At 37.7% G+C, this 23181-nt stretch overlaps 1 protein-coding gene across 3 annotated transcripts in view; it reads left to right on the top strand.

The window, feature by feature from the left end:
• Positions 1–23181, top strand: part of Brwd1 (bromodomain and WD repeat domain containing 1) — a gene marked incomplete in the record, with an annotated part of 104573 nt that overhangs the window by 5979 nt on the left and 75413 nt on the right. For all 3 annotated transcript variants that reach the window (XM_013504839.1, XM_013504832.1, XM_013504835.1), the window contains 9 exon segments: positions 5569–5719; positions 7751–7849; positions 8201–8361; positions 9624–9845; positions 17083–17183; positions 18697–18767; positions 19361–19461; positions 20831–20871; positions 22351–22449. In XM_013504839.1, coding sequence (XP_013360293.1) covers positions 5632–5719; positions 7751–7849; positions 8201–8361; positions 9624–9845; positions 17083–17183; positions 18697–18767; positions 19361–19461; positions 20831–20871; positions 22351–22449 — 983 coding nt within the window.

Here is a 23181-nt window from a genome sequence, read left to right as displayed (position 1 = left end):
ACTAGCCTGTGTGGATCTCTGCAGTACACCTGGAATGGGGGTTTCTCCCTGTGCTGCCGTACCAGCATTCACAGCCCTGTGCGAGAGAATTGGGGTGGATGCAGATGCATTCAGGACTTTCCTTCCCTGTATTTGCTTTGTTTTTGTTTTTGCTTCTGTTTCTGTTTTTGTGTTGGTATAGAGGAGTGAGCCTAGAGCCTTCCACGTGCTCGTCAAAACCCACAGCGTCATCCATGACCTTTATGCACCTCAGGATTCCTTCTAGCTGAGTATGGGGGCGCATGCCTGTAACCCTAGCACTTGGGAGGCTGAGGCAGGAGGATTGCTGAGTTCAAGGCCAGCCTGAACTGCGTAGTGAAACCCTGTTTCAAAAAGACCAAAAAAAAAAAAAAATTCTTCTGGGCAGTCATGTCACCGGTGCCACAGGTGGCTGTTAAGGTTGTTGAAAGTTTGTCACCATTTTCCTTATTTTTATCTGTTACCATTTCTTCTTGTCCTTTGTGGGACTAAAGTAACCCACAAATCTCTTTTTCTGTTCACTGGAAGGGCATATCACTTTTCTGAGATGTAGTTCACATTTGTTTCCTTAGCTCTTTTGCTATTGCAAGCAGAAACACTGAAACCACACCCAGAATTTTGAGGCAGATTTATTTACCTCTGTGGGCACTGATGAGGATCATTCCCAGAATATCAGGCTCTGATCTCTGGTGGTCTAGGGCTTGTATGGGACAAGCAAGCAGAAAGTATAGAAATGGATTGTCAACTGGGGATTGGTGTATGTAGTGTGTACCACAGTGACCAGCCATTTCTAAGAGACAGAAGTACCCAGAACTGGAACAGGAAATCTTACCTGGGCAACTAAGAAACTGAAGTATATTGGCTGGGTGGGGCATTTTCTATTACACTTTGATGGGTTCAATTTATCGTTCTTTTAAGTATGTCCAGTTCGTTCTCATGGTTACTATTTTAATAGTAAGTTTGTGTGTGTGGGCGTGCGTATGTTTTCCTTGGGATTGATTCCTGGACCTCTTTTATACTAGCAAATGTGCTACCCCTGAGCCATATCCCTGCCTACAGATGGTCATTTTTAACTTAAAATTGTGTCGACCTGTAATTGTCTATATTTATTTGTAGAAATGTCTACTATTAGCTTCTAGCTGTCAGTATTTATTAAAAGAATTAAGGCTTAATGCTTAGTGTGATACATTTTCTTTTGAAAAAATTTTTTTTGACTGTATTGGACATTGAACTGAGGGCCTTCACAGTTAACTATATCCCTCACCCTTTGTGTTTTGTTTTGAGACAGTGTCTTGCACCGGTTGGGCTCAAGCTTGTACTCCTCCTGTGTCAGCTTCCTGGAGGGCTGTAATTAAATAGTTGTTAAATAATGTTTTGCTTGATCTTTGATGTATTATAATTTCCCTGAAAGATGTATGTTTATTTGCAGGACAATTAAAACAATTTTTAGTATTGAGTAGCTGTGAGATAAATGGAAGCTGTACCTCTCCTTTTTTAGCCCCTTAATCCAAGGAATTTATTAGGAATGTATAAACTAAGATAATGAAGTTTATATTCTGTCTTTCCTGATTTATGTAGAAATGAGGAACTTGGATCTTGATTTTCAAAGTCTTTTTTTTTTTTTTTTTTTTTTTTCTTCATTCACATTTTCTTGGTACATTTTACATACCTATGTATGTCTCTTTGAGACAGTGTTTCAGTATGCTGTTCAGGCTGTCCTTGAACTCACTCTGTAGCCCAGGCTGCCCTTGAACTCTGAATGATACTCCTGCCTTAGCCTTCTGAGTGTTGGGATTAGAGGTGGGCACCACCAGGCCTGGCTGTACATTTTATTTTATTTATTTATTTTTTTGTACCGGGACTCGAACATTGGACCTTGTGCTTGCCAGGCAGGTGCTTATGCCACTGAGCTATATCCCCAGCCCCTGGCCGTACATTTTAGATGTCCATAATGATCACATTCATCATAGAGAATCTGTACCTGTACATGATATAGCTTGATCATTTTTTGTTTCTCATTCCCGTATGCTCCCTTCAACCCCTCCACCCTCCCCATTTACAAAAGATGTTTCCATTTGTTCTTTTCTCAATTTTTAAAAATTTTCCTTTTCCTTTCTCCCTCTCTGTCCTCTTGTTCCCCTCCCCATTTGAACATTTTCTTCCTGTTTCACAATACCTATTGCATATTTTGGTCCTTATTTACATTTTTGGTTTCTCACACCAGAGAAACAGTACAATATTTACACGTGTGTCCAGTTTATTTCACATAAGAGTATGGTCTCAAGGTGCATCTGTTAACCTAGAAATATCTCAAGTTTATCATTCTTTATAGCAGAATAGTACTCCATTGTAAGAAAAAACACATCTTCTTTATCCATTCACCAGTTGATGGGAATTTGGGCTGTTTCCAAGATTTGGCTATTACAATCTGTTCTGCATAATTTCTGCTACATGGGTGTGCATAATTTGCTGTGGTATGATGCTTTTAATTTTATTGGAAAGATAACAGAGAAATAGCTGGGTTCAAGGGAACCTCTAGTCCTAGTTTTTTGAGAAGTGTCCGTACTAATTTCCATAGTACTTGGACCCATCTACACTCCTACCAACAGAGAAGAGTTCCTTTTTCCCCACAGCCCTGCCAGCATTTCTTATTGGTTGATTTCTTGAGCACAGCCATTCTTTCCGAGGTGAGATAGAATCTCTGTTGTTTTAATTTGCATCTCTTAAATGACCAGTGATGTTGGACATTTTTTCATATATTTGCTGTTTGTATTTCTTCATATGAGAAGTGTATATTCGTCTCAGATGCCCATTTTTGGTTTGGGTCTTTAAAATTGGGAGGTCTTATTTTTTTGAGCTCTTTATATATTCTTGATAGTAAATATGTTCCCACACTGTAGGTTGTCTCTTCACTCTCGGTGGTTTCTTTTGCTGCAGAAAGCTTTTTAATAAGATGAGATCCCAGTTGTTGAGTCTTTGTGATAGTTCCTGTGTGATTGTGGTTTTGTTCATAAAGTCTTTGCCCACACCAGTGTCTTCAAAAGTTCTACCTATTCTCTCTTCCAGCGGATTTAATGTTTGTTTTAATATGTAGATCTTTGACCTGTTTGATTTTAGTTTAGTGCATGGTGAAAGATAAAGAGTCTAGGCGTGTGGAAAGACAGTTTTACCAGCACCATTTATTCAAGAGTCTTTCTTCTAGGGAACATATTTGGCACCTTTGTCAAAGATAAGGTTGCTGAGTATGTCTGCAGTTGTTTCTGCATCTTCTAATATGTTCCATTGATCCTTGGGTCTGTTTTTCCAGTATGCTATTTTTATCACACTAGCTTTGTAGTATAATTTCAGGTACGGTATTGCGATGCCTTCTGGCTTGCCTTTGTTGCCCAGAATTACCTTTGCTATTCTAGGTCTCTTCTGGTTCTAAATGAATTTTAGGATTGTATTCTCTTAATTCTGTGAGATACGCTGTTGGAATTTTGATCTGGATTGCATTGAATCTGTGTAACAGTTTTGGAAGTATGGACATTTTCACTATGTTGGTTCTTCCTGCCCAAGATCAAGGGATATCTTCCCGTTTTCTGATACGCTCTTCAATCTCCTTTTTCAGAATACTGTAGTTTTCAATGTAGAGGTCTTTTACTTCCTTTGTTAGATTGATTCCTAGGTATTTCATTTTTTTGGATACTATTGTGATAAGTGTTGTTTCCCTGATTTCTCTCTCTTGAGTTTGTTATTTGTGTCAGGAAGGCTATTGATTGTTCAGTGTTGACTTTGTATCCAACTACGTGACTGAATTTGATTATTAAATCTAGAAGTCTTTTGGTGTTTTTGGAGTTTTCTGTGTAGAGTATCATGTCTTCTGCAAATAATGATAATCTAACTTTTTGCTTTCCTATTCTTATTCCTTTTGTTCCTTTCTCTTGTCTAATTGCTCTAGCTAATGTTTCTAGAATCATATTGAATAAGAGTGGTGAGAGTGGAATCCTTGTCTTGTTCCTAAATTTAGAGTGAAAGCTTTTGGTTTTTGACCATGTATTATGATGTTGGGGCTGTTGGTTTTTCTTTGATGGCTCTAATCAGATTGAGATAAAGACCATCTATTGCAAATTTTTTGTAGGTTTTTTTTTGTTTGTTTTTTGAGACAGGGCCTCGCCATGTATAGTTCAGGAGGCTGGCCTTGAACTCACTGTGTAGCCCAGCCTGGCCTCAAACTCCCAGTAATCCTCCTGCCTCAGCCTCCTGAGTACTGGGAATACTGGTGTGTGTCACTATGCTGGGCTGTAGGTTTTTTTTTTAATTCATGAATGGGAATTGGAGTTTGTCAAATACATTTTCTGCATCTATCGAGATGATCGTGTAAGGTTTTTTTGTTGCTGGCTCTGCTGAAAAGGTATATTACATTTATTTAATAGCATATATCGAACCATCGTTGCATCCCTTTCATTGTTTTTTTTTTTTTTCCTCCGGTACCAGGAACCGAACTCATGACCTTGCGCTTGCCAGGCAGGCGCTTTGCCGCTGAGCTAAATACCCAGGCCCTAGCTTTCTTTTTTTTGTTTTTTGGTTTTTCTCCGGTACCGGGAACCGAACTCACGACCTTGTGCTTGCCAGGCAGGCACGTTTGCCGCTGAGCTAAATCCCCAGCCCCCCTTTCATTGTTTACTTTGAAGTAGAATCTTACTTTGTAGCTTAGTCTGGCTTTGAACTTCTTGCCAGGGTTTTCCAAGTGCTGGGATTACAGGTGCGCACACCATGCCCAGCCGTTGTTAATTTTTTTTTTTTTTTTTAGCCGTTGTTAATTTCGATGAAGTCTAGTTTGGTGTTATATTTGACTTTTTTTTAATTAGACAGGTTTGCCTAATTTCAGGTCATAGAGTGTTTCTACTGTTCTATTCTGGGAGTTTGGTTTTAGCTGATACAAGATCTATCTTGATAATTTTTGTTTATACTATGAGGTAATGATAAAATTATTTTTTAGTTTTGGCAGTTTTTTCGGCACCATTTGTTGAAAAGACTTCCTTTTCCCCACAGAATTGCCTTTGTACCTTTGTCAAATGAGTGGTCTAAATATGTGTAGATCCCATTCTGGACAGTTTGTTCATTGAATAATACTGTATTGTTTTGATTATTGTTAGCTTTATAGCAAGTCTTAAAATTAAGTATTGTGAAAATTCGTTATTTTTCAAAGTTGCTTTGGCTTTTTTTTGTTTTTTTCTGGTACTGGGAACCAAACTGACGATGTTGCGCTTGCCAGGCAGGTGCTGTGCTGCTGAGCTAAATCCCCAGCCCCTGCTTTGGCTTTTTAAATGGCATTTGTATTTGCGTATAAATTTCAGAATAAAATTGTCAATTTCTTAAAATATATCCTGCTGGAATTTTGATTGGGATAGGTTTGAATCCATAGATTAATTCACTTTTAAGTTTATCTCAGTGTGTTTTATAACTTTTAGTTTGTTTTTCACATTTTGTTAGACTCATCCCTAGATATTTACTGTTTTTGATATTACTATAAACAGTGTTGTTATTAAAACTGAACTCTCCAACCAGGTCTTGTCTAATAAGCATGTGGCTCCTGATCATCTGTTGCAAATCTGCCAGCGCATCGGTCCTATGCTGGATAAAGAAATTCCACCCAGTATCTCAAGAGTCACTTCTTTACTTGGTGCAGGAAGACAGTCTTTGCTACGTACAGCAAAAGGTACCTTAATTTGAAGAAGTGTTCTGCTTTACATAATTATTATAATTGTGAAGTAATGTAAGCATTGTGGAAGAAAGGTGATATGTAACTATAAATCATGCTGTGGACTATAAATTTCTCTGCATTTAGCATAGAACTTTGAATTTTATTACGTAAGTGTTTAATGGGTCTTTCTGCATCTAAAAAATGATAAAGATATAGATGTTAAGCTAAAAAGCTTGAATTTATTGAGATGTGTTTGAGGTTTTATTAATGTGAGTTCTTAATTTTCCATTTTGTAGCTCACCCATAACTTTATTGAATGTAACTGTATGTGTTTAATAAACTTTAAATGCTAGAGGTATTTTACTGATATTTAGATTCTGAAAGCCCTTTGTTACAAGGGAGAAGCAATTTTCTAAATTTGGTAGCAGTTTGAAAACAAGCACCAAAAATGTAAAATTGCATGATTCTTTTTTCACTAATTTTTTTGCAAAGTTATGTCCTAGCAAAATGTTGAAAATTGCTGTTCTTTTTCTGTTAGCTTGGTATAAATGACTTAGACTAAGTATATGTATGTGATATGATGTATGTATACCTGTGTGGCTAAACTGCTAATGGGCAAGATTGTTGGTTCTTCTGATCCCAAGCATACATCACGTCCATCCTGTGATTATTTTTTGTGAGGAGCATTGCTGATGGGATGCTCCCTCTCAGATGCACCACCAGTGTAAAGCTCTTCTGAGAACAGTCCTCCTCCTTGGTCCCTGGCCAGACTGGTCTGTGGGCTTCAGTTGTTTTTTAGTGCTCTAGAGCTTTGCCACACTGTGGCTCTAATTAGGAAAACTATTCTGTGTCCCATTTACTTGTAATTACTATATTATAGGTTGTTACAGTTAGTTACTTGGGTAGCTTGTTTTCCTTTGTTTTCTTGTGTCAAGCTCCATGTTGTTGTTCTGTGATGAGCACCCATTTTAGAAATAGCAGAGCTTAGAAGACACTTCAGCAAATTGGGTTAGGGTAGGGCCATATTTCTGTTTGTTTTGTACTAGTGCCATGAGTGGATGCCTTGTAACTACTCTTTGGTCATGATAGTCGTAATCAATTCATTCATGTAAAAACAATATGCCTGTTAGTTTGGGGCACCCGAGGCTCAGTGGAAGTTTAGTACGTTGCCTTCCCTTCCTTGGTCTTTCAGTTGTGAAGAAGCTGATTGCTAGCACAGCATGACTGCTGTGATATGCATTGTGCTGCTGTCTCCTGTAGAGGAGGGCAGAAATTTTTTCCTGTATTTGCTTGTAAGTCAAGGAGGGATGGGACTTCAGAATTAGTGTTCAGACTCACAGATCCTACGTATGTGCGCTTCTGTAAAGGATTATCTGCGATCCTGAAACAAGGGGAAAGCTGTTTGTCAGTACTTTGTAAGGAGACAAAAGTTATGGCAGTATTGGCTAAATTAATTAAAATGGAACAAGTTAATTCAGAGGATTTTCATATAAATCAATTAAAAATTTCCTCAAGAAAGTTTCCATTTTTGAAAAGCTGGATCAGTTGTGACTAAGACCTTTCATCTTTGATATTATATGGTATAATTTCGCATTGAAAAATGAATACTTATTTGGCATTAAGTGAGACTTGGAGAAAAAGAAGTGGTTTTATGGTCCATCTTTAATCATTCACAGTGGATCTCTTTAAAGGTCCTGGAACCTTTGAGCCTCAGTTACCTCACTTATAAATTGGCAAAAATACCTACCTCACAGGGTTGTTGTGAGGATTCAATGAGATACTGTATGTGGAAAGCACTTTGTGAATTGTAAAGTGCTACACAAATGTTAGTTGTTGTTGCTGCTGTATCTGAGCTGTCTTAAGTTTTATTTTATTTTTTTCCCCTTCAGAAATAGTCTAATAAACCTCCAGGGCTTTTCTGTTAAAGTATATTAGTTGGTAAAACTTTGAATAAACAGTTTTATTACAATATACGTAAGTATTCTATAAAATCTTTCTTGGGGTTAACTTTCAAGATTTTATGTGTATCTAAAATTCATTTTAAAGACTGCAGGCACACAGTGTGGAAGGGCTCTGCCTTTGCTGCTCTTCACAGAGGAAGACCTCCTGAAATGCCGGTGAATTATGGCTCCCCACCAAATATTGGTGAGTGAGGCTGGCCCTTCAAATGCCGGAAAGGATTTTTAAAATTTGAGAGAATTTATAAATTGTATATTAAACTCTAAAAGTTATACTTGGTAGTGTTGTTTAAGTAATAAAAAGTATCAAATTTCAAATGGATTGTTTTCTTAAATAAAAATAAAATTAATGAGAAATCTTACCATACTTAAGCAGTGTATGTTACTGATTATAGTACACTAAAATTGGAAAGAAACTTGTATCCTGAGAATTTCTGAAACATAGATTTTTGTGTTTCTTCAGAAATTGTTTTGGAATTTTTCTTAGCTTTTGCATACTGGCTCTCCCTTAACCATTTTCATTGTTTTTATTTCCTAGTGGAGATACATCGAGGAAAGCAACTCACAGGGTGTTCCACTTTTAGCACAGCATTTCCTGGAGCTATGTATCAGCACATAAAAATGCACAGGAGGATTCTTGGACATCTGTCTGCCGTTTACTGTGTAGCGTTTGATAGAACAGGACATAGAATCTTTACAGTGAGTTAACATTTTAAACTCCATTTGATGTCACTGGAGTACATTAGCGTGCTTCAAGAATCATCTGGAAAGCTTATTAAAATGTGTAGAGATTATGTGAGATTTTGGCTAGTAGGTCTTGTATGGAGCTCATGAATTTTTTTTTGGTCCTTTTGAGACAGGGTCTTGCTATGCAGTTCAGGCTGGCCTTAAGCTCACTTTGTAGCCCAGGCTGGCCTTGAACTCACAGCGATCCTCCTGCCTCAGCCTCCTGAGTAAATTTGTATTTTTAATTAGTACCTCAAGTCATTCAACACAGATATTCATGACACTCTGCACTGTTTTGAGGGACATTTGAATTAAAAGTAGTAGATCTTAAGCACTGTTGTTAAAGATGCCTTCAAATATGAATGTCTACTGCTTCCTCTCCAGCCCATGGTAGACATATTTCATTATTAAGTATGTGTTAACAACAACAAAGCAAAAACAAAAACCTGTGTAAAACCTCCAGACCATTAGAAGTGATTTATACTTGTATGGATAAGTCTCTGATCCAGAAAAATGGACTGATTGTAAAATAACCTTTCTGTGTTCAAGTAGTTATTAGAAAACTATATGGAAATATTTGGAACTTAACCTTTTTAGTGTTTTTAAGTTAAAAATTAGGATGGTGAGATAGTTAACTTTGATTTTGCAGGTATGACATTCACAGTACATACTCTACTGTGTTGAATGTTGGGTGTGCTGACTGGTATTATAAATTTGAGACTGTTGTTTTTTATTTGATATGAGGTGCTTTCCCTACCATTTTCGTTGCTGTTTTGGGGATTGCCACTTAGTTTTGTTTTTGACACACTATGAAAACTTGATGTTTCCTAACATTCATTTAGCTTAGTGAGCTAGACTTGACGTTTCACCTTTGTTAATTGATGTAGGAACTTTTGGACTTGTTACTGGTGTAGAATTTTGTGGAAAATAGTTCTTGGGGCCGGGGATATAGCTCAGTGGCACAGCGCCTGCCTGGCAAGCACAAGGTCGTGGATTTGATTCCGGTACCAAAAAAGAAAAAGTTCTTAAGTGATCTGATCTATAGAAATGATAATTTTGGGTATCTGTACATAGATTTTGTTTGACGAGAAATACTATTTACTAAGCATTTTGTAGTTGGAAGGAGGGGACGGCTGTGGATAGATAATTTGGGCGATATGTAAAAAGCATTCTTTTAGATGATTTAAAAATTTTGCTTGTACTGAATTTTCTATCTGGGTATATTCTTCTCTTAGGGTTCGGATGATTGTTTGGTAAAGATTTGGTCAACACATAATGGCCGCCTGTTATCCACACTAAGAGGTCATTCTGCAGAAATTTCCGATATGGCGGTGAACTGTGAGAATACTTTGATTGCTGCAGGGAGCTGTGATAAAATCATTAGGGTGTGGTGCTTGAGAACCTGTGCCCCAGTGGCTGTGCTGCAAGGACACACAGGGTCAATCACATCTCTGCAGGTAAGCTTCTGGCTTAGTTGGCACCTCTGTATATTACTGCCTTTTCCTTTAGCGCTCGTTCTCTTTGGAATTGAGAAATAGTAATGTGCTCAGTAGTTATGGGGTCTGTGTTAAACCTAGGTAATCAAGAGACAATAAAATCATTTATATTTCTACAAGTTATGGAATGTAATATATATCTAACATAGTAGAGCTTTATTGGAATGCTTCTTGATGATTTTTTGCTTCTTTGAAATTTATGGTTGAATTGGGTGAGCGTCAGTTACAAACTGGTTACAGGTTATTTTTCTCTTTTAAACTTGTGAATTTTGAGCTGAGCGTGGTGGCGCATGCCTGTAATCCCAGCACTTGGCAGGCTGAGGCAGGAGGGTTGTTGCAAGTTTGAGACCAGCCTGTGCTACAAAGTGAGCTCAAGGCCAGCCTGAACTGAATAGCGAGACCCTGTCTCAAAAAGACAAAAAAGAAAAAAAAAGAAACCCCCCAAAAAACTTGCAGATTTTGGCTGGGTGTGGTGGCTGTACATCTGTAATCCCAGCACTTGGGAAGCTGAGGCTGAAGGGTCAGTGTGAGTTTGAGGCCAGCGTATGCTACATAGTGAGTTCAAAGCCAGCCTGAGCTACATAGTGAGACCTTGCCTCAAAAACAAAGCAAAACAACCAAAAAACCTGTGGATTTTGTTAAATTCATTAAGTTTGCTCAGATACTAATTTTTTTCCACAATAGGTGGAAGAAAAGTTTGAACATAGAAAAAGTAGACAAAATAGTAGAATGAGAAACTAAGTTCTTAAGATCTGGTAGATAGCAGGATTTTTGACAGGTATTTGTGGGTTGGGGGAGGATTAAAATTGGAGATCAAGGTCGTCTGGGGGAGAAGGAGTCTTCGTTAAAAAAAACGAAACAAAACCGTATCTTGAGGTTGGGAATCTGGTAGCTTTCCTCCTAGAAGTAAAGATGAGCCAGAAATAAACCTACTGTTACACAGAAGACTGAAGCCCAGCTTCAGATCATCCTAGTTCTTCTGTTTGTTGGCAAGCGCAAAGTCGTGAGTTCGATTCCCGGTACCAGGAAAAAAAAAAATGCAATGGAGTTGGTAGACACAGGAGTCATGTCTTTAAAGTGCTGCTTTAGAGGAGTGATAACCTTAAGAAAATGCCAGTCAAGGATTCTGAACCTTAAAGTAGTGAAGATGGGACAGTAAGTGCATCTCTAGACAAACTGAGAATTTCTTAGCATTGTAATAGCAGTAAGTAGAATTCTAAGTAGTGCAGTATTTAGGCAGAAAGGTACTATGATCTTGGTGGAAACTTGGGGAGGGCCAGAAGGGGTGGAGTGTAAAAAATAAGATGTAATGAATGAGAAGAAACGTTGGCTGTAATTATGTAAAACAAGTGTATTATCTTTGGGGTTTTAAAATATGTATGGTATTGGGCTTGATGGGACACACCTGGAATCCCAGCTGCTTGGGAGGCTGAGGTAGGAGGGTTGCAAATTACAGGTCTATTTGGACAACTTACGGAGACCCTGCCTCAACACAAAGTAAAAAAAAGGGCTGGGGATGTAGCTTGGTGAATGAGTGCTTGGTGAACTTGTGTGAGGTGCTGGATCCAGTTCTTTGTACTGCCACTGGAAACAAAGTAAAGAAATGCTAGGGTGAACATTAGGAGAGGAAGCTGTAGTACACGAAGGTCTTTCTGTTTAAGGATTGAAAAATAAAAATTCATGTTAGATTTTAAGATAAAGATGTGTTTTGTAACCTCTAAAATAGCAGCTAAAATATTAGTAAAACAATATGTAACTACTAAGCTATTAGAGACCAAAAACAGGACTAGTGAACAAAGCAGAAGCCAGGCATGGTGCACGCCTGCGATCCCAGCACTTGGGAGCCTGAGCTGGGGGATTGCTGTGAGTTCAAGGCAACCTGGGCTACATAGTGAGACTCTGTCACGAAAGAAAGTAGAAAAGAAAGCAAGGAGGAGAGAAAAAGAAGCAAGATGTGGAGCAGTGCTGAGGTGATACTAGGACATCATTAAATGTCAGTGTAAACATAATTAAAGAGCATTGTGTGATACAAAACGAGACAGATTTCAGATTTAGTTTAAAAAAAAATGAAGCCCAATTATACGCTTTACATTCAGTGTGAGAATAGTGGGCTGGGGATGTAGCTCAGCAGCACGAGCGCCTGCCTGGTAAGCAAAGGTCCTGAGTTTGGTTTCTGGTACCAAAAAGAAGTAAGAATAAAGAGATACTAAATTAGAGAGTGGAAAAAACTACACAAACATGAATCATAAAATTTTGTAGTTACATTAACATCAGATAAATAGGCTTTAAGACAAATTACATTTTTAGAGAGAGAACTATAATGATAAAGAGTTAAACAGGAAGAAGAGTTCTAAACATCTATTCACTTGTAACACAGCCTCAAAATATACACAGCATAAATAGAACCTAAAGGGAGAAATAGACCTCCACTTTCGCAAATGAAATTAATGTACTTCTACCTCTCAGTAACTGAAAAACTGTCTTAAGATTATAGATTTGAACAATGTAAGCAACAGGCTTGAGCCGGATGACACAGAATCTTACGTCTGATTTTACATCTTTTGGTCATAAGTGGGATGTTTAAATATAAATGTTATCTATATTCTAAGCATCTAAGCAAGTCTCAACAGATTTGAAAATACTGAAATAATTCTTAAGTGTATTCTGCAACAACCAGTGTAATTAGGCCAGAAATTACTAACAGCCAGAATTAATAACAGAATAGCCTTTAGTTTTAGAAATTAAATAATGAACTTTTAAGTAATGCAGACTCAAAAGGGTAAATCACAGTAAACATTTAAAATTATTTTTGGGGCTGGAGATATAGCTCAGTGGCACAGTGCCTGCCTGGCCAAGTGTGAGGTCGTGAGTTTGATTCTGGGTACCAAAAAAAAACCAAAAACCTGGGCTCCAACGTTAATGAGTGGGGCAGAGGGTGTAGAATTATTTTGAAGTGATAAATCGTGAAAGCGTTACATATTAGAACTTGGGAGGTGTTGTTTGGGAGCCAGCCCCTGAAGGTATGCTACCCAGTGATACTCGTCTCCTCATCCTCCCCCGTCTGCAGTTCCTTTCTTGAGTAAGATCGACCTTTGTAACTGAAAGGGTGTTGGGTAAGTGATGTCGCTGGACTTCTGGTGCAAGGCAATCAAGACATGGCCACTTCTGTCTCCCGAACCACTCATCTTGAGGGAAGCAGCCCTCAGATTGAGGGGCACATAGATGGCCAGCTGGGTAGTCTTCACGGCAGTGCCTGAAGTCTCCTGCTCAGCCCTATGAGCAAGCTGTGTTGGAAACAGGTCCTCCATCCCCAGTTAAGACCTCGTATACTATAGCCCTGGTGTATGCTTTTGATTGTGGCCTCATGAGACCCCAAGCCAGGGCCACCTAGCTAAGCTGCTTCTGATTCTTGACCCATAGAAGCTGAGATAACACATTCTTTTGATTTGGGCACTCAGCTTGGGGTAAGTTGTTAAACATAGCAGTATATTTTTAATACATAGCTGAAGTTGTACTGAAAGGGAAGTTTGTAGTGCTTAATGCATGCATTAAAAAGATGCTGACAGTCTGCGTGCAGTGGTGTGTGTTTCTAGTATCAGCTTATTGGGGAGGCTGAGGGAGCAGGATCATTTGAGACCAGGAATTTGAGACCAGCCTGAACAAGATACTGAGGTACCTATTTCTCAAAATAAACAGAAAAATTAAAAAGTTGAAGTTCATGGATAAAGTGTCTCTTTCAAGAAATTTGAAGAGCAGTGGAGAAGGAAATTATGAAGATAAAGTACAGATGTTAAGGCTAGACTAGTATGCTTAACGAGAGAGGACCAACGAGGTGGAAGGTTTTCTGGAAGATTAAATACACGGTGTTGGTAAAAGACTGAGATGAAGCATGGAGCAGAAAAGAAGTGTGACACATGATGGTCAGGTTTGAGAAAGGGGTGCTGCTGCAGAGCTTTCAGATAATGAAAAAGGGCATTGTGAAAATGTTTATGGAGGAGCATTGAAGGTAAATACTAACAACAACACAAGATTGAGGTTGACAAGAGGAAAAAAATCTGAAAAGACCTGTAACTGTTAAGTGCATTGACCATGCAGTTAAAAATCTTGCTTGACCTACTTAGAATTTTTGTTAGAAATGACTGGAGTCTTATAAGGCAGCAAGTAGAGAAATCCAGTTGGGAAATAATTTCTGTAATAAATCTCTTATATCCTTCACAAATTAGTTTCAAGAAAGAAAAAGGTGAGAGAACTGTTTCCTAAGGAACCTCAGGAGAAGTGACAGAAAGATGCAGCGAGTGAGCTTTGATTCGGGTTCTGGTGTAGGAGCGAAAACATACACAGTACAGAAAAGAAGCTGGGGAGGCTTGGATATGGGTTGCGTATTAGACAGTAGTGTTGTGTCAGTGTGAATTTCTTGGGTGATGTTAACTGTGACGTAGGGGATGTCACTGTTTTCAGGAGGCAGGCAGACTGAGGGCGTTAAGCGAAGGAGATGCGTCTCCCATTAGGTTCCCTCAGTTCACATCTCCCATCAGTGTATCTGCATCAGGAGGGGATGGTGGCAGGTTGTGCACCATTGTTCATTGGGGTGACTGGTACATGAATGCTCAGTGTACTTTTTGTGACTTTTACGTAGATTGAAAATACCGTAAAATTAAATTTTTGTGGAAAGCATGGTATTATTACTGGAACTGTTCAACATGATCTTAACAGGAATGGAAGAACAAAAGAACAAAAATGTATAAATGTTGGAAAGGAAGAGATACTACTTTGTTTTCAACAGTTTGATTGCCTATTTAAAAAATACAGCCAGGCGTGGTGGCGCAAGCCTGTAATCCCAGTACTTGGGAGGCTGAGGCAGGAGGATTGCCATGAGTTTGAGACGAGCCTGAATTATACAGTGAGACCCTGTGTCAAAAATAAAAAAAAAATCCCAAGCAACAGCAACAAAACCAAAACAAACACCAAACCAAATCAAAACATAAAAATAAAAACAAGGGAATGAATTAAAAATGCTTTGACAGATCGCAGTTTATTTAGCTATCTGCCTAGGTTGTGGTAATGCTTGAACAGAATTGTAAATATTACTAAATACCTCTGAATTGCTAACTTTGAAGTTTTCCCTGGTGCTGGCAATTGAACCCAGTGCCCTTGCATTGTGTTACATTATACCCAACTCTTTAATTTTGAGACAGGGTCTTGCTAGGTTACCCACTCTGGGTGTAACCCGTGGTCTCCTGTCTCAGCTTGCCAGAGTAAATACAGTGGGTTTTGTGTTTGCAGAGTTTACCTCCCATCCCCAACACACAGTGTTACCTCTGTCTAGAATATATACATAAGCATGTGGGGAGATTGGCATTTTAATAGTGAACATAAATAGTACATTGGATAATGCATTCTTTAGTAGCAAAACAGGGTCAACAGACAGTCAGGACTTCTTATTTTTCTCCTGAATAAGTTTTAGGAAGTAGAATTATTAAGATCCTTGGCATGCAGTAAGTAAGTGGTAGTCATTCATTCAAAATATGTAGGTTTCAGGAAAATTATTTTGACTTTCTTTGAAGTAGACACATGGCTGAAAAGGCCTTTGAGAGATTATTGTTCTTACTGCTTGTGTTAGTTACTTTCTCGTTCCTGGGACAAAAACCTTGACACCCACAAGTTAAAGGAGGAGAGGTTTATTTGGCTCACAGTTTGTAGAGGTTTTAGTCCGTAATTGGCTGGCTGCAAGGCAGGGAGGGATGGTGGAGGAGAGGAATCAAGGGAGGAGGAGTGATTACACACAACTCCAGTTAAAGTTTTTGCTCCTTAGATTGTTATTAGATTAATTGTTAATTAAATTAATTGAGTTGTTCTTTGCTCTTTACTATAATTACCTGTTTCCTTTTGGTCAGTATTGTATTCTGGTCAGATAAAATTTTTTTGGCCGTTTTGGTGTTTTGCTATAGTTACCCCTTACTGGTTTTTTTTTTTTTTTTTTTTTTTTTTTTTTTTGGTTTTTTTCCGGTACCGGAAACCGAACTCACGACCTTGCGCTTGCCAGGCAGGCACTTTGCCGCTGAGCTAAATCCCCAGCCCCGCCTTACTGTTTTTAATTCCAGATTATCTCGCCACTTAACCCACTTTCTGACTTCCAACCATGAAAACGTATCCCTTGTGTACCTCTGTGTACTCCTGTCTCATACCACAGTCCTATTCACTTTCCAGCCTGTGCTAGTCATATTCCTTTGAGTCATTTTCTTGTTTTCCTTGTATTTTCTTCTAAGCCTTCCTGAATGTCTTTGGAACAAAATGGTCATCCTTTCTCTGGCTTGCTTAGTATGTGTGGTACTTTAATAAATTAAAAATATTAGCTCTGTTCTCAAGTTGGAATATAACGTATGTTATCTTACAATGCTTTTATGATTTTATTTTTTAATTACCAATGTATTGGGAATGTACCCTGCTGGCATAGTCTGAAACTTGGATCTAGCATTTATTTTTCTCCAGATTGCTACACACTCATATCAGCACCATTTATGGTGAACCATTGCTTCCCTCTCATATTGGAGATGAGATCATTTTCCTGTGTCAGGGTGTTTTTTTGAGTTTCATATTTTTTCTGCTGGCCATTCTGTCAAGTTACTTCTTATACCTGATAGTTTCAATTTTTGAGGCTTTGTGATTGCTTTAATAGCACAGTACTAGATCTTTACTGTGCAAAACTTTTCCTGGTAATTTTTATCAGTATTAAAAGTCATCTTTTATTGAGATCAGATTATATATAAATTAACGTGCAGTTTTAGATTCTTCACTTTTTGGGGGCGTGGGACAGGGTCTTTCTATGTAACCCAGGCTGGCCATAAACTCACTGAGTAGCCCAGGCTGGCCTGGAACTTGTGACGTAGCCTCCTGAGTGCTGTGATTACAGGTATGTACCACCATGCCCAGCTAGATTTTTCACTGTTATGTCACCTGAATTCTTAATTTCTTGTGTTTAACTTCTGTAGTGTGTCAGTTGAAGTTAATTTTGTTTGTTTGTTTTTTTTTTTGGTTTTTCTCCGGTACCAGGAACCGAACTCACGACGTTGTGCTTGCCAGGCAGGTGCTTTGCCGCTGAGCTAAATCCCCAGCCCCTGAAGTTAATTTTGAAAGATGGTTAAACAATAATTTAAGGAGGATCTCTAGAAACTAATTTATATGTATTATTGCCTTTTAGTTTAGCCCCATGGCCAAAGGCTCTCAGAGATACATGGTTTCCACTGGTGCTGACGGGACAGTGTGCTTTTGGCAATGGGATTTACAGTCTCTGAAATTCAGGTAAGTGACAGTTGATAATAAGTTTCTTTTTTGATGCAATTATGATTTAGTCTTATGAAATGAAGTGCAATTATAGAGAGATTATGTATTGTGGTTGCCTTTTTACTTTGTTTTTTTTTTTTTCTTACGGTACCGGGGATCGAACTCAGGACCTTGTACTTGCCAGGCAGGCGCTAATGCCACTGAGCTATATCCCCAGCCCCCCCTTTTTACTTTTGAATTTATATATTATATAAAACATATGTATAGTATTGACTTACTTTTAGACAATTGAGTGTGTAAAAGATGCATAGTTTTTCTGTCTTAGCAAACATTTTGGTGTAAACAGTGAAAAAGTATGTACGTGAACCATTTTTAAAATATTAGAAATGTGTAGTCATGTATGTAGTCAGAAGTCCCAGCAGGAACACTAAGGAGTCATAGAGCTGGATTATGGCTCACAGTGTCCAGTGCTGTAGTCCCTAGCCAGCTGTCACTAGTGTGACTTAAATGTAGCTCATGTAATTGGGGAGCTGTACCATTAGTTGAGCTTTAAAACATCATAGTCAACTCAGTTATTAGAAAATTTCTAAGTGTGTTTCAAAGAACTTGAGTCTGAGATTTTGAAATACGAGTTTTGGAAAACCCAAGTACAGATCAAATATTTTTGATGAAAAAAATTGTGTTCACATTGAGATGTATTTTATGTGTCAAATACGTACAGAAAAGTTTTAAATATTTAATAAAGAATCTGTAGAGTATTTCATTAAAATCATGTTGTGATTGATTACATGTTGATAATGATATTTTGGATGAAATGATACCCAAATGAAATGATATGTTGGGTGAAATGAAAAATAATTTGATCTTTTGGGATGGGGTCACCTGTTGCGAAGGCTGGCCTCCGACTCCTGGCTCAAGGCGCCTTCCTTCCTGGCCTCAGTATATCCCATGTGGTTGGGCCTCTGGGTGTGTGCCACCCACACCTGGCTTCTGTTTACTTTTTAAAAATGTGGCTACAGGAAAAAGGGCGGTTTGCTGTCCGCCCCTGCCCAGCTGGGCTGTGCTCTGGTGGTTGTAAACCCTGCTTGGCTGTGTGCTCACTGAGACCGTTCAAGCTTTAGTCACCATACTTAGAAAAAAATGGGGTTAGTGGGCTTGTTCTTTCAGTATGCAGTAATGGTTTTTCGAATCTATCTCGATAATATTTTTTCTGGTGGCCATTCTGATAGGTGGGAACGTTTAGCATATGGTAAGGTACTGTAGGACTAAAGTTATATTTAAATGTACTTCATTAAAACTAGTATTTCAGCCAGACATGGTGGCACACACCTGTAATCCCAGTACTTGGGAGGCTGAGGCAGGAGGAGGATTGCTGTAAGTTTGAGGCCAGCCTGGACTACAAAAGTGAGTTCAAGGCCAGACTGAACGGCTTAGGGAAACCCTGTCTCAAAAAGATAAAACAGACAAATATTTCAAACGTGTTGATGTGTTAAGCTAATGTATTTTAAAGCAATATTTTCTTCTTTTAAAGTCCACGTCCCCTGAAGTTTACTGAAAAGCCTAGGCCAGGAGTTCAAATGCTTTGTTCTTCTTTTAGTGTTGGTAAGAACTTCTCTGGTAATTTTTAAAATTGTTTTACTACTTTAATAAATGACCATACTACTGCTAAGAATCTTTATGAGAATTCTGTTTGTTTCAATTTGTTTTCTACAAGTTTATTTCCACTTTTTTTTTTTGTTTCTTCTTGGTGCTGGGGATTGAACCTCTTTTCTCATAGATTGTAGTGAGTTTGGCGGTGACCAGCATCCTCCCTTCCTTTCTCTTTGGATAGAGCAAAGAGTTCTGTCTCATAAAAGTGTAAGAACTTCAACAGGTGAACTCTTCCCAAGCTAGGTATGTGAAGTAGATTAGAAAGCAGACTCTTTGTTCCAGTATTTTTAGAGCATGGGGACACATTTGGTGTTTACCTTGCTGTCCTTAGTAAAGCAGAGTGAGACTGTGAATATTTCCAACTTGATTAAAGCTGCAAGTACAGTTTTATAAGCTCTTTAGATGGTGAGTTAGAAGTAGATCTACTGAGATAATGTTAGAATGAGTGAGCTTGCTTTTTCTATATTTTAATATAGAAATTTGATTTGTTCAGTTTGATTTGTTCAGAAAAGCAAGATGTTAAAACTTTAACATTTCTATTTCAGGTGGTATGTTTTTAGCTACGGGAAGTACTGATCATGTAATCAGAATGTATTTTTTGGGTTTTGAAGCACCTGAAAAAATTGCAGAACTTGAAAGCCACACAGTATGTATTCATATTTTTAAATTTTATAGATCATTAATGATATTTTTATCATTGCTAAAAGGAATTGTCATTATTCTAATTTTATTTTTAGTTTTTCTCTGTTCAACAAATTTTATTTATTTATTTTTATTTTTATTTTCTGTCTTTCTGAAACATGGTCTCATTACGCAGTTCAGGCTGGCCTTGAGCTCACTTTGTAGTCCAGGCTGGTCTTGAACTTGCAGTGATCCCCCTGCTTTAGCCTGCCAAGTGCTGAGATTATAGGCGTGCACCACCATGCCTGGCAACAAATTTTATTTTTAAAATGAGTTTTTTTCTTTGTAAATTTTGTTTTTTTGAGACTGGGTATTACCATGTAGTTCAGGCTGGCCTTGAAGTCACTGTGTAGTCCAGGTTAGTCTCAGAACTTGTGGCCATCCTGTCTCAGCCTCCTGTGTACAGGGATTACAGGTGTGTGCCATCCATCTCAGCTGTTTTAAAGATTTTTTTGATGCAATTATTTTGTTAGATTTAAAAATATTAAATAACAGTTGAATTTGAGGTGGGTCATTGTGATCTTATATTTTTGCTGAGTTATATTAAAAAAACCTAGAGATTTTTGCATATTCAGTTGTTTTTTTTGTAATGGTACTGAGGATCAAAACCTAGGGCCCTGCACATTCTAGGGAAGTACTGTTCCACGGAGCTGCTTCCCAGCCGTAGATTTTTATATATTTGTAAAACTGAAAATGTTCAGGTACAGGTGTTTTTTAAAAATTTTAATTTTAACTTAGACATAGAAGGAATTGTATATAGATGGGCAGAGTATTGTTTGTAACTCAGATTAGCAGCTTGGAAGTGGTAATATTTCACAGTGGTCGTTGTAGCTCTAAGCACTAAGTCTTGATTATGGTAGTTGATCTGGATGGGCTGATTACCAGTACACCTGCTGTCCTAACCAAGCTCATGAAAGGCCGCTTTTCCATGAGTGTGTAGTAACATAAATTTCTTTTTTGTATATAAGTAATGAAAGTTAAAATGCCTTGATTTCAGGTGCTGTAAAATTTTTATATTTAGATCACTTTCCATGTGTTCCTTTGCATAGCCATGTAAGTTGTTTTAAATGGACATAATGTAAATACAGCTATACTTTTTATGTGCAAGGCTTTTTTCCTACTAGATGTGCTTAGCTTTGAAAGCAGACTGATGGTGTATTAGAGCCTTAGACTCTTCGCACTTCATATCACAATACGCGTTAAAGACTGGGTTAAGCAACACAAAACCCTAAATTCCTTGTTTGTTAAACCAAGTGTGTTGCTGTCACTGAGATAAAATTATTACAAACTGTGTAGATAATCTTTTTTTTGGTGTTTGTTTTCTCCTATTTTAGGATAAAGTAGATAGTATCCAGTTTTGTAACAACGGTGACCGGTAAGTATATGTGTGTATATAAGGTGGTGTGTATTTATATACATTTTTAGGAAGCTGTATTATGCTGCATATTAATACAGTGAAGATATCACTTTGTGTATTTTTCTTTTACTTATTTTTGATTTGCGAATAATTACAGTATAATGCTTTGATATGTTTACATTGTGGAATGAGTCATTTAAAGTCAGCCACAACCTCACATACCTATTTTTTTCTAGTGAATTATATAAAATCTTAGCAGTTTTGAAATGTATGGTTTTTGTTTCATTGTTTTTTGTCTTTTGTATGCAGTTCAGGCTGGCCTTGAGCTCACTTTATAGCCCAGGCCGGTCTCGAACTCGCAACGATTCTCCTGCCTCAGCCTCCCAAGTGCTGGGATTACAGGCGTTCACCACCACGCCTGCTGAAATGTATGTTTAATGCATTATTATTAACTGTGGTATTAGGATTTTTTATATTGCAGATACTTATCGGTAAATACATTAGTTGAATAAAAATGTCTAGAGTAGAGGGAAACCCATTACACTTAAAGTTTTAGAGTTATTTGGTGGTTTCCGTGAACAAAACTTTTCCTTGTTGCCTTTTGTTTTTTGGTCCTTTTGAGACAGATTTGCTATGTCGTTCTGCCTGGTCTGAAACTCACTTAAGTAGCGCAGGCTGGCTTCAAACTCACAGCAGTTCTCCCGCTTAGTCTCCCAGCTGCTTAGTCTCCTGAGTGCTGGGATTACAGGCATGTGCCACTATGCCTGGATTGTTCTTTGGCTAGGTGTCCAATTTACTGAAAAAATTATGTGCAAGAATGATGAAACTCCACCAGCTGTGGAGGATTGCTGGGAGTTTGAGGCCAGCGTGGTCTACAAACTGAGTTCGAGGCCAAGCTGAACTGCATAGTGAAACCCTGTCTCAAAACGACAAAAAAAGATGAAATTCCTTCTGTTTAAAGAAGGATTAAAAATCTTCTTTAAAGAAGATTAAAAATATTTTCTAATCAACCACTGGCATGTATTCTGTAATGAAATCATTACCTAAATTATATCCTTTCTGGCACCTGATATATGTCAGATACCTTTCCTAAACTGTAGTTTTTATGCTTGCTTTCATTTGATGATTATTTTTACACAATGTCCAGCATGAATTAGAGCTTAAAATTAAGATGCTTCAAATGAATTTTTGCTCTCATTAATTTCCCATTAATTTTTCCTGTTTCTCTCTCCAGATATTTCTTTTATATTATCTTTCCAAAACTCAACAAACATTACTAAAATCTACTGATTGCATTTACAGCGTGTAGAACCAGGCAAATTACAGCAAAGCACATTTTTTCCATAGCAAACCAGATAAGCCCTAAATAACCATAACACCTGTAGATTTGGCTGTCATCAAGACAGCTACATTAAAAGTTATTTTTGCATGTTGATTTTAATTGTAGACTTTGATAGCAGATATGTGAGTAGAGGATCTTTTTCTGAATCTTTTAAGGTTCCTAAGTGGCAGCAGAGATGGAACAGCACGGATTTGGAGGTTTGAACAGTTAGAATGGAGAAGTATTTTATTGGATATGGCTACCAAAATCTCAGGGTGAGTTGAGATTGCTCATTGTAAGTGGTTGCATAATAACTTCCCCACCCCTATTTACTGGTTACTTCCTTGAGAGGATTTTAACCATCTTCTGTTTAAATGGAGAGCTACGTGCTATGTGTCTGATCAACACTTAAAGTCTGTATATCCAAATTAATGTAGAAAGGTACAACATGTACTTCTATTAATTGACCTTGTTCTTAGTTTTGCGTTTAAAGCCTCCAGTTGAAAACAGTTATAAAATTAAAGCAAGTATGTCAAGTATGGAAATCTTACTTTTTATAGATAGGATTTTCGAAATTTGTAAAACTAGTGTGGCGCTAAGGCTAGAGAATAAAGGGAAGCAAACATACTTTATTGTTAATATTCTGAAAAGTTGGGCTTCAGTGAGAATTTTTTATGCTGATGTTATGATTTATAAAATGATGTTGAAGGTGTGTCCATCCGTACCTACCCAACACTTATAGGTCACCAATATTGTTATTAGCATTTTGAAATACATAGCACTTTCCTAGGTAAATAGTGCAAATTTAAAGCTCTTTTTTTGGTGTGTGTATATTGAAAGTAGGGGTGGTAGAAATAATAACTATTTTGAAATCAGACCTTGCCTCAAATGTCACTTATGTTGTCTAGAAAAATCATTTAGTAGTTTTTATCTTTTTATGTTTTTCATTATCTGGGAAATCACTTCTGTCTCTAAGCATTATTGGGAATTTTATTTAGATACTTACT

The sequence above is a fragment of the Chinchilla lanigera genome, unplaced genomic scaffold (genome assembly GCF_000276665.1).
Source record: "Chinchilla lanigera isolate Chin_1 unplaced genomic scaffold, ChiLan1.0 scaffold00006, whole genome shotgun sequence".
Classification (NCBI taxonomy): domain Eukaryota; kingdom Metazoa; phylum Chordata; class Mammalia; order Rodentia; family Chinchillidae; genus Chinchilla; species Chinchilla lanigera.
The sequence above is the reverse complement of the archived record's forward strand: the minus strand, read 5'-3'. Positions and strand labels throughout refer to the sequence as shown.